Genomic DNA, 13538 nt, shown 5'->3' on the forward strand with positions numbered 1-13538 from the left:
AACAAAATCTGAAAAGTTATACCGAGATAGTTTCCAATATAGATGTAAGCTTTATATAATATCAGTTTCAATAGATAAGCCAAATTTAAATGTCATTATTTTACTCCAAAGGGTTAATTCAGATTGCATTTTGGATATAATTGCAGTCATAAGTTGATTATACGAAGCAATATAATCATGTGGTAATTCATCAAAGATAATTGTCTTGTATCACCTCATGCAATTCCAGGATCAAAGCTGTAAGGTGATAAGCCTGTCAGCGATAAGCTGTATGCCATATGATGTTTCCCACATGGAATGTGGTAATTTTTATTCATTTGTTAGATTTGGAAATATATTTTTGGATTAGCCCTTTGGCCTTCCCATTGAACTATGTTCAATCACCTATTTTTCCATCGACCGACAAACCACCTCAGTCTTCGCTCAAAACAGCTTTATTCATTACCTGCAGGAGAAAATATTATTATTTTCCTTCCTTCAGAAGAAAACACATTGAAATAAAGATAATCTGGACTAGACTAGCATAGCTGAATGACTTTTACGAGTCAAGAATTTAGGGGCATGAATTGTTACAGTGAACCAAGTAGGATATTGGGTTAAATTAAAAAACGATTTTCTTGAGTTTTTGCAGTTCATGTAAAATAGTAGTAGAAGAAAAAATAGTAGTTTCGGTTTCAAACAATTAGAATTTATAATAGTTGATTTCTAATGTAAACTTTCTGTTCTGATTTCTAATATTCAAGGAAGTAGAAATCGAAGGATTCAGTCCCCAAATATTAGAATGCTACCATGCTTCACTGGATACCATATGCATACCTTTGTAACACAGAGACTTTTTACCTACTCGAAATTCTACATAGCATACTTTTTTACTCTTAGACAGCTGCAGAGAGGCTGCATAGCAGATTGTAGCCCCGATATTGCAGCCTTTGTTTGTAGATTTACATCTTTCTAAAGGCATTTTGTTTATTTTGATACCCCTGAAGTTCTGATTGATTTTGTAGAATGGAAAGCCCATAACTCAGCAGTAGCCCCATGGACCTGCTTGCCATTTCTCTGTATCAAATGTGTTGTGAATCTGTGCCTGTTGAATAATACAATTCAGAGACTATGGCTGGGATCCAGTGTGGTTGTGTAGGAAGCTTTAGTGAATCCAGCAGGGCTTCTAATTGCAGCCTCCCTGAGCTGTCTGAGAAAGTGATCTGGAAAAATCTGCCATGTCAGACACAAACTCTTTAGGTCTTGGCCCACAAAATTTGTGTGTTTTGTTTATTTATTTATGACAGTATTCATATACCACCCTTTCCTAAAATACCAGTCCTGTGTACAGCAATATAAAAACATAGCCTTTCTCTTTCATTAAAAGTAGTACAGAACATCATTAAAATGACCATCTACTCCAGAAAATGGAAAACAACTGTATATGCCTAGTGCCATAAAATCTTCAAGAGATGCATGGAGGTCAAAAGGGAGGATGTCTGCCGAATCACAGTTGGAAGAGTGTTCCTCTATAATCTTAGTTTTCTCCTTTAATTATTAAGATTGCAGACCATAGTCCATGGAATCGGTGACAAAATTTTCCCGGTGTTTCTGTCAGATCTAGAGTACCCATTTAATGCAAGATGAAGTAAATGGTTAGAAAATCATTTATATAGCAACTTAGTGTGTCCAAATTGTTTCACTTAAAATATCTTGTAATCCTTGTAACAAACTTGCAAAGTAGTTTGTTATTATTCACAATCTGAATCTTAGACAGGACAGAGGTTAAAATGCAACTTGCATAGTTCAGGTAAGATTGAGAACCAGGGCTGCTCACTCCTTTGGCTACCACAGTACACTAGCTCTCCATGTAAATGCTTTTGATATTGCTAGGGTTTGGATCAGATTCATCACCACAGTTCAAAACCCCCCCCCCCCATATTTTGAGAAAGATGCTTTATTGTTAAGTATGCTAAAATGTCCTATTTTAATATGAATAATTATTTCTTTTATGTTTTAGTGGGAAGAAATTAGTGGGCTGGATGAAAACTACACGCCTATACGAACGTACCAGGTATGCCAAGTCATGGAACCTAACCAAAATAACTGGCTTCGGACTAACTGGATCGCAAAAGGCAATGCACAAAGGATTTTTGTAGAACTAAAATTTACTCTGAGGGATTGTAATAGCCTTCCTGGAGTCCTGGGAACATGTAAAGAAACTTTCAACTTGCATTATTACGAAACAGACTATGACACTGGCAGGAGTATCAGAGAAAACCTGTATGTAAAAATAGATACTATTGCAGCTGATGAAAGCTTTACCCAAGGTGACCTTGGGGAGAGAAAGATGAAACTTAACACAGAGGTGAGAGAGATTGGACCTCTGTCCAAAAAAGGATTCTACCTTGCATTTCAGGATGTAGGTGCCTGCATTGCTTTGGTTTCTGTCAAAGTATACTACAAGAAGTGCTGGTCCATCATTGAGAACTTAGCTATTTTTCCAGATACAGTGACTGGGTCAGAGTTCTCCTCCTTAGTTGAGGTACGAGGAACCTGTGTCAGCAGCGCAGAAGAAGAGGCTGAGAACTCTCCTAGAATGCATTGTAGTGCAGAGGGAGAATGGTTAGTACCTATTGGAAAGTGTATCTGCAAAGCTGGTTTCCAGCAAAAAGGGGACACATGTGAACGTAAGTAGAAAAAAAAATACTTTTATGTATTCCCCTACTGAATATTTTACTGTGTCTCTTTTTTTTAAAAAAAATGACTTTTGAATGAAAGTGTTCCGTTATTTAGTTCAGATACCATGAGCCTTGGAATTGTTATGCTTCACACTAGCTGGCGTAGATCAATTGCATTCAAGGGTGGAAGTCAACAATTGAATGTTGCATTTTGAAAAGGCTGTTAAACTGACTATGCAGAGCACGGTTCATCTTTACTAATGGTGTTGCATGCACACTGTAAATGCAGTTACATAATGCTATTTTACAAGAAATAGGCCAAGGAGGACATTCTTCAGAAATACCCTTGAAGAAATCACAACTTGCAGAAAAGATACCATGAACAATCTTGTGTGTGATGAATGCTTGCTGCTTATTCTGAGTAGCTTATTTGTAGGAAACTATACAGAAACTAAAAGTAAGAGTATAATGCACTTGTGATTAATTAGCCACTGAAAAGCTTTTTGGGGATGCCTTAGGGTTAAGGTCCTAGGGGTGGCTGTAGGAAAGTTGCTATTCAGAAAGGGAAGTGAGTCACAGCATGCATGGTTTCCTCTGCACCAATATCAGATCTGGTTCCTAAAGGTTTGATTCATTACACCGGATTCTAAAATGCAAACACGTTTTATTTCTGCAAGTTTCCCACAGGTGGATTTTATACAGTGTGATATTGACTTTAGATCTTTGCAGGACTGAACAAATCTTCCAGTATTGAAGATGCAGAGAATAAGAACCTGTGCATTAAACTTGGGCGATAGCGTTAAGAATTGTAATATGAAACTACCCATGCAAATCTGTTGGAAGTATCATAAATACTGCTAACTTTGACTTTAATAATAATAATAATAATAAAATAATAATAATAGGTGACTTGGGATGAACAAAGGTTTATCATAATAGTAATGGTAAACACTTCTTTAGTATTTGCTTGGTTTTTCCCAACTTTTAATTATCACTGTTGTTTCTGAAGATAAACATATCTTCCATAAAAGTGAGAATATTGATAAAAATGAAATGTTGAGACCAGTGTCTAGACATTAGAATTCTACTAATTAAACAGTCTTCTTGATTTTAGACATCAATGGTATTTTTGGTTGAGGAATTAAATGATAACTTGTTTTTAAATTTCTCTGTGTTCATTTTGCAAGAATACTTCTCATATCTGGCCGGCTGCCAATGAAACTGCTAAGACAATATGCTACCCTGGAGGTGATCCAGGTTTCATTTTGTGGGGTTTTTTTCGGCCTTCCTCTCCATCTCTTTGTTCAAAAATAATCCTGATAAGTTTCAAAATAAGCCCATGTATATTAGATAGCTACTAACCCTATTTATTTATTTATTTATTTATTTATTTATTTATTTATTTATTTATTTATTTAAATCTATATACTGCTTGATTGTAAAAACAAAACAAAACTCAAAGCTGTATACAAAAGATAAAAGCTGTCAGCTCTTTTATGTCGGAAGGACATGAGGTGTCTTAAATGCCTTTAGTCAGCTGCCTCATTCTGATACTAGTTAGAATTTTCTGCTTTAAGAACATTAATGATAAACTTCGTAGTAACTTATAATGTAGCTGGAAGAATGGTACATTCACTTTGAAGGAAACTGAACACAACATTAATGCAATTTGTTCTTCTTACTGTCAGGTTTTGTAGTATATGAAGCAGAATCAGGCTTTAACTGATCTTTAAGGTCTGCATCCTGCAATCTCTTTGGATGTGTTAGCAATTAATAATTAACCTCATTGGGTCAAGTGAGTAAAATAGTGAATGTTTGCGTTGCAGTCCAGACTCGGTCACCCTAACTTTGAATACATTGAATACATTGCCCCCCCAAACAGATGTGCAGCAAGGTCTTCGTGTGCAAAGCTTAAAAAAATAATTACCTGTTTTTTTGGGAAATGGTAGGGTCTGAATTTATCTCCGCTCCCTATAACACCATCTCTTTTGTTCTATGAATGGGTCTGATCTATCAAAGGAAAAGTCCTAGCTTCTGAATGAGAGGATCTAGCAAAGGGCACTGCCCATTTTTCCTTTGTATACAGAAAATGATTTTCACAAGAAAAACCTTCTTCTGTGTGCACCTTCCCTTTAAAGTGATTATGTGCATAGAAATCTGATTTTAATGGAATTTACATAGGCCTCTGTGTTTTTGGGGGTGTTATGTACATAGTTTACATTTTGTTTAGATATATCCATTCTACTACTAAAATATTTTGAGAGAATTATTAATATTCCATAACTACAATCACAAACACATTTTCTGGGAGTATGATTCATTGAACACAGTGAGACTTACTCTTGAGGAAATATGCTCAGCATTGTGATATTAAGGCGGACATTGCAATTCTTGCTAACAGACACCCACCAAAGAAAAAAAAGCTGTGTTGCTGTGTTCTTCCTCCAGTCATAGCACAACCTTTGCGGAAAATTTATATAAATTCCAGCATATATGTTGTGGTTTTTTATTCTGTGTCCAATTAACCAATAGGATTTAGCCATTTGTGTGGCCAGATCTGTACAGTTTTCTAATATGTTTTGTTGTTATGGTGTTTTAATTAGTATTTTGAAATTGAATATATTTGCACATTGCCAATATAGATATCTTTGTGTACTTTCATGCATATACATATACTATGCAATAAAGAAGCCAATTCAAACTTAAAGGAATACCTAAGAAAAGACTTTTTCACTGACTATATTTTCAGTGTGGTGCATAATATGTTTTTTCTTCAACAGAAACTATATTCAGGTTGAAATGAGGCTTTTTTTCTGGGTGGGAAACTTTGAGAAGTGCTGATATAATCCATATTCCATATGTTCTGTGTTATTTAAAAAGGAAAATAATACTCATTTGCTCACACATGGCTATATAATATTTCATATGCTAGGAAGCACTTCTCAGTGTGCATGAAATATATATGAAAATTAATTTGGCATTGTGTCTGAAAAGTCAGACTTCCAATAAAAGCAAAACTGATCTACTCTTCAGTTCAACTGCTTCATAATATGATGAAATAGTTGTCTAAAACATGTGAAAGAAGTATGGTCTTTTTTGTGTTGCACGGCTTATGTGCTGAAACAGCGTTCAGTGCAATGTGACACTGCTATTCTTAACAGTTTTAAAAATAAATTTAAAAACCTGATTTACCCATAAAATGCTTTAAATATGGCCAGGTCTTGTGGTGTCCATTTGTTTCTAGGTAATGTAGATATTATTAAATTGAGAACTGCTTGATATTCCAGGTATAAGGATATCACTGTCATTTGGTTCCCACACTAACATATATGCACAGTGTTAGAATTTGTGTGATAGAGAAGACGGCGCACTGTACCTTCTTCCTTCCACCACACGCAGAATATATAGTATGAGAAAGGTGGTCCTGGTGGAGGCTAGTAATGCATGGAGCCATGATCTGTGTGGTTCTTCCCCTAAAAAGAGGAGGACTCTACAGTGAAATGAAAGAAAGTGAAATGTATATGAAGGAATACGTTGGACAAATTTGAACGGCATATGAGATGCCTTTCTGGTGTACTTTGACTATAACAACATTTTCCCCAAACAACAGCTGCTAGTATCACCTGGGAATCTCACTCCTTGCCCAGATGGCATACATAAATTTTCGCCCCATCCTCTTCTTCCCACTTGCTTCTCCTTCATCTGGTTGCCTTCCTTTTCCTCTTATCTTGATTGAAGACACAAGACTGGGTTTTCAATTATTCTGCAGAATCCAAAGACTGTAAGACAGGGACATAATTTAATTATCAAAAGCTCCCCATCCCCCACCCCACCGATAATTACATACCGCACAAAGAGTTGGTTTGTATCTGTGCTTTACACTTTTACATTATGCTCGGATTTTAGTTATAATTATTCTCCTTTATTTCAGTTATTTATTGTTAATGAAAAATCCCAGCAAATAAGTAAACAAAGCCACACTACTCCTCTGAGGGATGAACAGCGCATTATCTTTGTGATAGTATGTTGACAAACCTGAGTTTGCTGTGATAGCATTTGTGTGTAGGAGAAGGTGATTATAGAGATGGACTGAGAGGCTGGAGGATTGTTTTACCGTGCCTGCATCTGTCAGTTCTCGATAATACTGGCCTACCTTCCAGTTGTTATAAGGATTACTAAGATAACACATGTAAAGTGCTTTGCAGTGTTCAACGTGAATGCTAAGCGAGTAAGCGGGAAGTGAGCTATACTAGTGCATCATTTCCTATCATGACCATTGAACTGGATAGTGGTTTCAGTGCTGAAATTTGGTTTTAAGAAAACTGTCATATAGAAGTGAGCAGAGGTGCTGGAGATTCAAAGACTTCATATACTTCCAGTGTGCATTTGGTATGCAAAAATCTGTATCTTTTGTGTGCTGCATTTCCCACTGCGCAGAGCAGTGGATGTCCAATATATATGTTTCCAATGAGAGCAGGGCCCTTTTCATGCTGTAGCAAGAGAAACAACCAGAAACATGTATTTTGAAGTTGCATCTATATGTGTAGTGAGGAACATTAATGTCCTGGAACAGGAGAAACAGGAAGCTTGCTGTGAAAGGTCAGACACCAGAGAAGCAATTCTTTTTTATTCTCAAGTGATGAAGAAGTTTAATTGTCATATATCAATGTTACAATGCTTTCAAAGTTCATTCATTATTTTGTTTTATTTGTATGCTGCTTTTCCACACAAAAATATGCCCAAGGCAGCTTGCAACAAAGAAAACAGGAAAGCACTTCAAAGAAACACTACAAAAGCAATTTCATAATAATATAGCAAAACAATAGCAGATTTAACAACTTGCCAAAAACAAACAAACACATTTTGATACTAAGGCTATAAAAAGATTACGTAAACAAAATGCAGCACCCAGTAGCAAAAATAACAAGAGAGCTTCATTCATAGCTTCACCTCATTCCTCCCATTATGTTGCTCACTGACCCTTTCCTTCAGCAGCTTTTTATAAGTCCTGGTATGATTGTGTGAATTCTTAGGTGCAGTGTACATACTGTTCTGTATCTGCGCGTGTTTCCATTGCTATAAACATTGGAAAAGGCATGACTGGAATAAGAAATGCCAGAACACAAGCATTCAGAAGCTGAAATTAAGGTGGAAGGAGGAACTGGAAAGGGGTGGGGGGTGGGGGAGTTAAGAAAACCCAGTCAGGGCACATGCATGAAACAAGTGGAAGAAAAAAGATTTATTTGATGAATATTTGCATGAATGGGCAAAACATTCCAAACCTGATGCGCTACTGAAAGATGGAATCATGCACTCACTTTCACCCAGCTGTCAGTCCATTTGTATTGATTAGCTCAGTAATTCTAATACAAGTCTCCTTTTACCTGAGAAACCATGGAAATTGTGCTCTCTTTGATCTTTATCTGGGCCTGAAGCTACTCTTATATTTATTGCCACTTAAGACTGTAGTGTAAAAATCAATTATTGCTCCCTCACTTTTAGCATTAATAATACATGTGCTTAATGTTTTCCCTCCATTGTGCAAGCCCCACATTCAAATGGTAGTCTAGTTTATTAAAACCAATAATATGTTCATAGAATGTGGACATGTAGTCATTAAGTCTGAAAGGTTATGAATTAAACTGTTTCAATTTAATGTGCTGTAGCAGACCAAAAAGAATTTCTGTAAGTGGCTTACTTATTGCATGGTTGTAGAAATTGAGACTATTTTTTATTTTTTATGAACTTTTATTCCTTCAACAGGGAAACTTGTGATTTTACAATATTTTTTCTTGGTCTTTTTAAAATTAATCAAGCCAGACTGAAACTGGGATTGGAGCAAAAATACATGCAAAATATCATATTTCAAGGAACTGGTGTTTTTTTATACTCAGTTGTTTGAAGAAACTCTGTTGTAAGCTGTATAAACTGTAATTTCATTTCATTCAAGAAACCAAATGGTCAAAATAGATGCAGTTCACAGCATTTACTATTAATGCAGGAGTTACATCAGTGCATATTTTATAGGAAGAAATTAACTGGTATTGATCTTTCCTTGTTTGAGCTAGTGCAATTCTGATAGCTTCATAGGGCCCTGTATTGCCAAACTTCTGCATACGAGGTTCTGATGTAGTGTGAAATCACATATCTCTGAAAGTACTACATGGCTATATGTGGCAAATGAGAGATGGGCCTTGTCATTACAGATAAATTTGGTTGTGGCAGCGAGTAGCCTGGTTCACACAGTGCAAACCCTGTGCCTGTGGGTTTACTTAACAAATGTGAGCAGAGGCCCTGGAATATGGAGTATTTGTGCTAAGCTCACTTCATAGGACAGGTAGTGCTGGTCCTTTGGCCAAGCAAAACAGCAATGCCAGTTGCCAGTCGTGAGGCCAAGTAATACTTTCAGCCCCCTGAAAATTACTATCCCGGCGTCTCTGCCTTCTGTCTTTTAAATTGCAAGTTCCTAGGGCCATATACTTGTTTTTCTTCCCTGTAAGTTCCATATATCTTGCTTTAAAATAGTTCCATATATCTTGCTTTGAAAGTAATTCTTAAGCAGCTTACCAGAAAGTAAGTTTGATTCCAAAGGCCCAGGTTTCAAAAATATATGCTGAGGAATGTAGGCTTCCACAGCCTTTTAGTTTCAACCATTCTACTGGCCTTTGTTAAAAAAATTACTACATTGTGAATCAAAACTTTTGAGTCAGAATACGCAAATGCAATCTGATAAAATCTCTGGAGTACAAGAGTAGGCACAACTGTGGATTTAATTCACTGTGGCTGGCAGATGGTTGGCTACAAGTTTAAGGCTGCAACCGTAAGTACATTAATAGTGACGAAACTTGTATAGGATGTCACTGCATATAAGTTTTGCAGTGATATGACTGGATGGGCAAGTTATCTAGGTTGCCTTAATAATAATAATTTATAATAATTTATACCCTGCCCATCTGGCTGGGCCTCCCCAGCCACTCTGGGCGGCTTCCATAGAAACCAAAAATACAGTAAAATATCACACGTTAAAAATCACACGTCTCCTCTTAGATATTATAGCTGTATGGGATATTTGAACCATTAGAGAGGGTTGGAAACCATAAACCTTGCCCTAGTAGATAGCAGGTACAGTGTATATACAAGCAGTTGTGACATGGTACCATTTTCTTGTTTTCAGCTGCAGTGCCCACATACACTTAAGAAAGCACAATAGCAGTCATTAAAATTCAGTAGATACCAGTCTTACTGCTTGTTACCAGTCCAAAAAATGGAGTCTAGGAAAACAGTGAGGTTGATTGATGGTGATATTCTGAGAAAATGTACACAAACAAGCTGCTTAGGTAACTTGAGCACATGAAACCAATGTAGCATAAGCTCAAAGATCCTCTCAGCAAGATCTGATTCTTAATCTAATAAAGTTGCAGCCCATTAAACCTCATTTATGGTCTCTACATCTTCTTTCTGACTCCTGGGGCAAAATGCAGAAGCCATTTGATAATTTTTATTCAGCGACCATCCAGAGTAAATGAAGTAGCTACTGCAAAGGCCAAGTAATTTAATATGTCAGAATATCCTTAAAAAACATTACCACCATGTTTAGAAATCACAGGGCTCTTGTGCACATTTAAGAGTACACCTCCTTAAAAAAGAAGTAACTTAACATAAAGCAAATTCAGCATTCCATAGTGCCAGCTAATAATTAACTGGCTGATGGGATTTATAGCCATAGTCCACCTGCTGGCTTGATGTCTGGAGGCTTGATATGTCCAAAAGCCTTAAGTGAGATATCAAATATCAACCCAGCCTCTTCTGTTATGGATCAAGTATTCCATTGTCAGACCCTTAATCCTTGCACTCAAGTCTGTATATTTGCTTTTATTCATTTTGGATTTGTGTGTGTGCAGAAAAGGGGCTTGTATCTTCTTTTTCACTTATCACCCCTACTTGGGACAGCTACACTCCAGAGAACCCAGTCTTGAATCTCCAGCACTGCCAGTTCCGGCACAGCTTGGATGTCATTGCTGATTCGCACTGTCTTCAAGCTCCACGTTCCCCAAGAAATTAAGCATTGTCCCCATGTTACCCCAAGAGATGTCTAGGCATATTACCTATTTGGCAGCACATGATCAGACAGTTTTATAAGAGATTAAAATAAATGCTTACATTGGATTACGGCCTAAATAACAGATTTAGGGGACAAACACATTCAAAGCTATCAAATACAATTTGTACAGTGTGACTCTGTACAGACACACTGTCACAAAATGAAAGTTATTTTCCCCTTACTTGGTTTCTGGATGGTCCAAATAAAAAGTCCCTTTAGGCATAAACAGCTTGCTTTGCCTTAAGATCAAAATCAACCCAACACAAATTTCATGCTCACCATTTGTTGTTTTGTTTCCTTCTGGACTAAGCCATGTATAAAGGAGCCCCCCAAATGGACTTCAGATGGGAAGCCCAGGGCAGGCAGGCGTGATGCACTTTTCTACCACTTCAAAATTTCCTGTTTGTGGGAGGGGGGGGGAGGAGCTCACATCCTTTTTGAAACACCGAACTCTAGTTCCATTAAAAGGCATATAGGGCCAAGGGGATGGAGAAGGGTTTTTCCGCTCGCACTTTAGGGACATCAAGGTACATAGGGTGGGAAGAAAGTGCACTGCAATTTCATATTCTGAACCCCACCCCATCTGTGTATGGGGTTGCTTTGTACCTCCTCGTTCAGTCATTCTTGCTTTTCTTGCTGATGATTTGAAGAAGCAGCTGCTGGCTAGGAGTTCATATGGAGGAAAGAGTCAGAGGAGTGTTACTGTGTGCAGTGAGTAACTATTGGGTAGAAGTTAGAAGGAATCTGATGCTTAGCCAGTCTCAGCTTTGCACAGCAACAGGCAGCTTGAAATGTATGGTGAGCGCAAAATGTAAGATTGCTGCAATAACAAAGGCACAACCAGGGACATGTCTCTCTGCGTGAGGAGAAAAGGAAAGCAAGGGCAGGGGAGGGGGAGGGAAAAAACTTGAAGTGAAACTTAGCTAGCATAGAATAACTTGTTGCCTACAGACATGTAAACAAGTTTTAGAAACCAAAACCGAAACCATCAGTCATATGAAAGAACAGGAAAGAACCGGACAGCCTTTGTTACCCTAATAGAGACAGCTGCTTTCTGTCTTTGGAGCACCCCTACCTGGCCTGCTTAGACCTATTGAATTGGAAAGAAAGCTATGTAGTGTGTTTGGAAATGCTCAGAGGAGGAAGAAAGTATGGAATTCTGATTACCAGACTTAAATGTATGGTTGTCTTGGTAACTGGATGGCACATTTGAGTTTATCTTCACAAGTTGTCTGATACATAAAAAGAATCATTTGTAATTAGATTGCTAATGAATTTTCTTGTCCTTTTCTACCAGGAAATTATTTGCGTTTAGGGCAACTTCTGCACATGGTTTATGTTGCTGGATCAGGAACTGCGTATACACAGCTAGCAGCAGACACTGATCTGCACTGTAAAACACATTTGGATGTTAGGAGTTTAGCACAGCCCACATTCACAGTACATGCATGTCTCCGAACATAGTCTTGTTTCATTTTTGCGGACATAATCTGATGCAGTGTTTTATGTTACACCTCCCCTTCTGAGTGTTTCCAAAGCCCTTTAGAGATGTTATCTTGCCTAGCCTTACAACAACCCTAGAAGTTCAGTACAGTGGTATCTCGGGTTACATACGCTTCAGGTTACAGACGCTTCAGGTTACAGACTCCGCTAACCCAGAAATAGTGCTTCAGGTGAAGAACTTTGCTTCAGGATGAGAACAGAAATTGTGCTCTGGCGGTGCGGCAGCAGCAGGAGGCCCCATTAGCTAAAGTGGTGCTTCAGGTTAAGAACAGTTTCAGGTTAAGAACGAACCTCTGGAACGAATTAAGTATTTAACCCGAGGTACCACTGTACTATTATCATAATGTTAAGAAGGGAAGTGAATTGATGAGATGTCTAAGGCTAGTGAGTTCATGAATGTAGTGAAATTTTAGATGGGGACTATGAGCTCAGAGCTTATTGTCATGACCACTTTACTACACCCACTCTCAAATTTGGAAACATAAGAACAAATTTAGTGGACAGAGCTAAGCGCATGCTACATAAATCAGTGCATCTTAAAAGCAATTAACTTCATTATATTAATCAATTAATATTATATTAATTCAATAGATTTTATTATTCAAATAACACTATCAGTGTACATAATTTTTATAGAGGAGCTGTTCAAGGAGTTAGTATACAGTGGACATCTACACCTTTCAGAGCTATGGTGGAGGCAGAGTTGAGCCACCCAAGAGAAGTCTAGCATCTCTACTGAGCCAGCCTAAAGGTAGCACAGCAAAAAAAAATGTAGATTTTATTGCTCCTCCCACCTTTTGTGCTTGCTGGCATGAATGGCAGGGCTCATCTGATCTGTTTCACCCCACTAAGAGCCCAGAGTTAGTATTACTCTGTAACAAAGAGAAGGAAAGGAGATATGGAATCTATGAAGGTGACCAGTTTACATTATCCCACTTCTGGTTCTTCTCTCCAGCCAAAATGGTGCCTGAATGTGCATAACTGCATTTTTATGCATAACATGCAGTCATACAGGTTCAGGCACCATTTTGATTCGAGTTAAGAATTAAAAGGGGTGCAAGCTGGCCACCTTGATTTTGCAGAAAAAGAAGCTGCAGGGTATCACTCCAGAATATGTTCATAATAAAGATTTCCCCTGCCATTACCAAAACCCCCATCCCCACTTCCTTTCTCCTTCACAGGTGCTATTTACAGAAAACTACAGCTTCAGTGGCAAGTAGCAGCTAGGGTGGGCAATTTTCATCAGGAAACCAGCCTGGGCCCCCAAGCTACAT

The 13538-nt window shown here is 37.8% G+C and overlaps 1 protein-coding gene across 4 annotated transcripts in view; it reads left to right on the forward strand.

Moving 5' to 3' along the window:
- Positions 1–13538, forward strand: part of EPHA7 (EPH receptor A7) — a 178030-nt gene that overhangs the window by 9278 nt on the left and 155214 nt on the right. For all 4 annotated transcript variants that reach the window (XM_082216841.1, XM_082216838.1, XM_082216839.1 and 1 more), the window contains exon 3: positions 2000–2669. In XM_082216841.1, the coding sequence (XP_082072967.1) occupies positions 2000–2669 (670 nt within the window). The remainder of the gene's footprint in view (positions 1–1999; positions 2670–13538) is intronic.

This window comes from Podarcis vaucheri, assembly GCF_965113315.1.
Source record: "Podarcis vaucheri genome assembly, chromosome: 3".
NCBI classification, from domain to species: Eukaryota; Metazoa; Chordata; class Lepidosauria; order Squamata; family Lacertidae; genus Podarcis; species Podarcis vaucheri.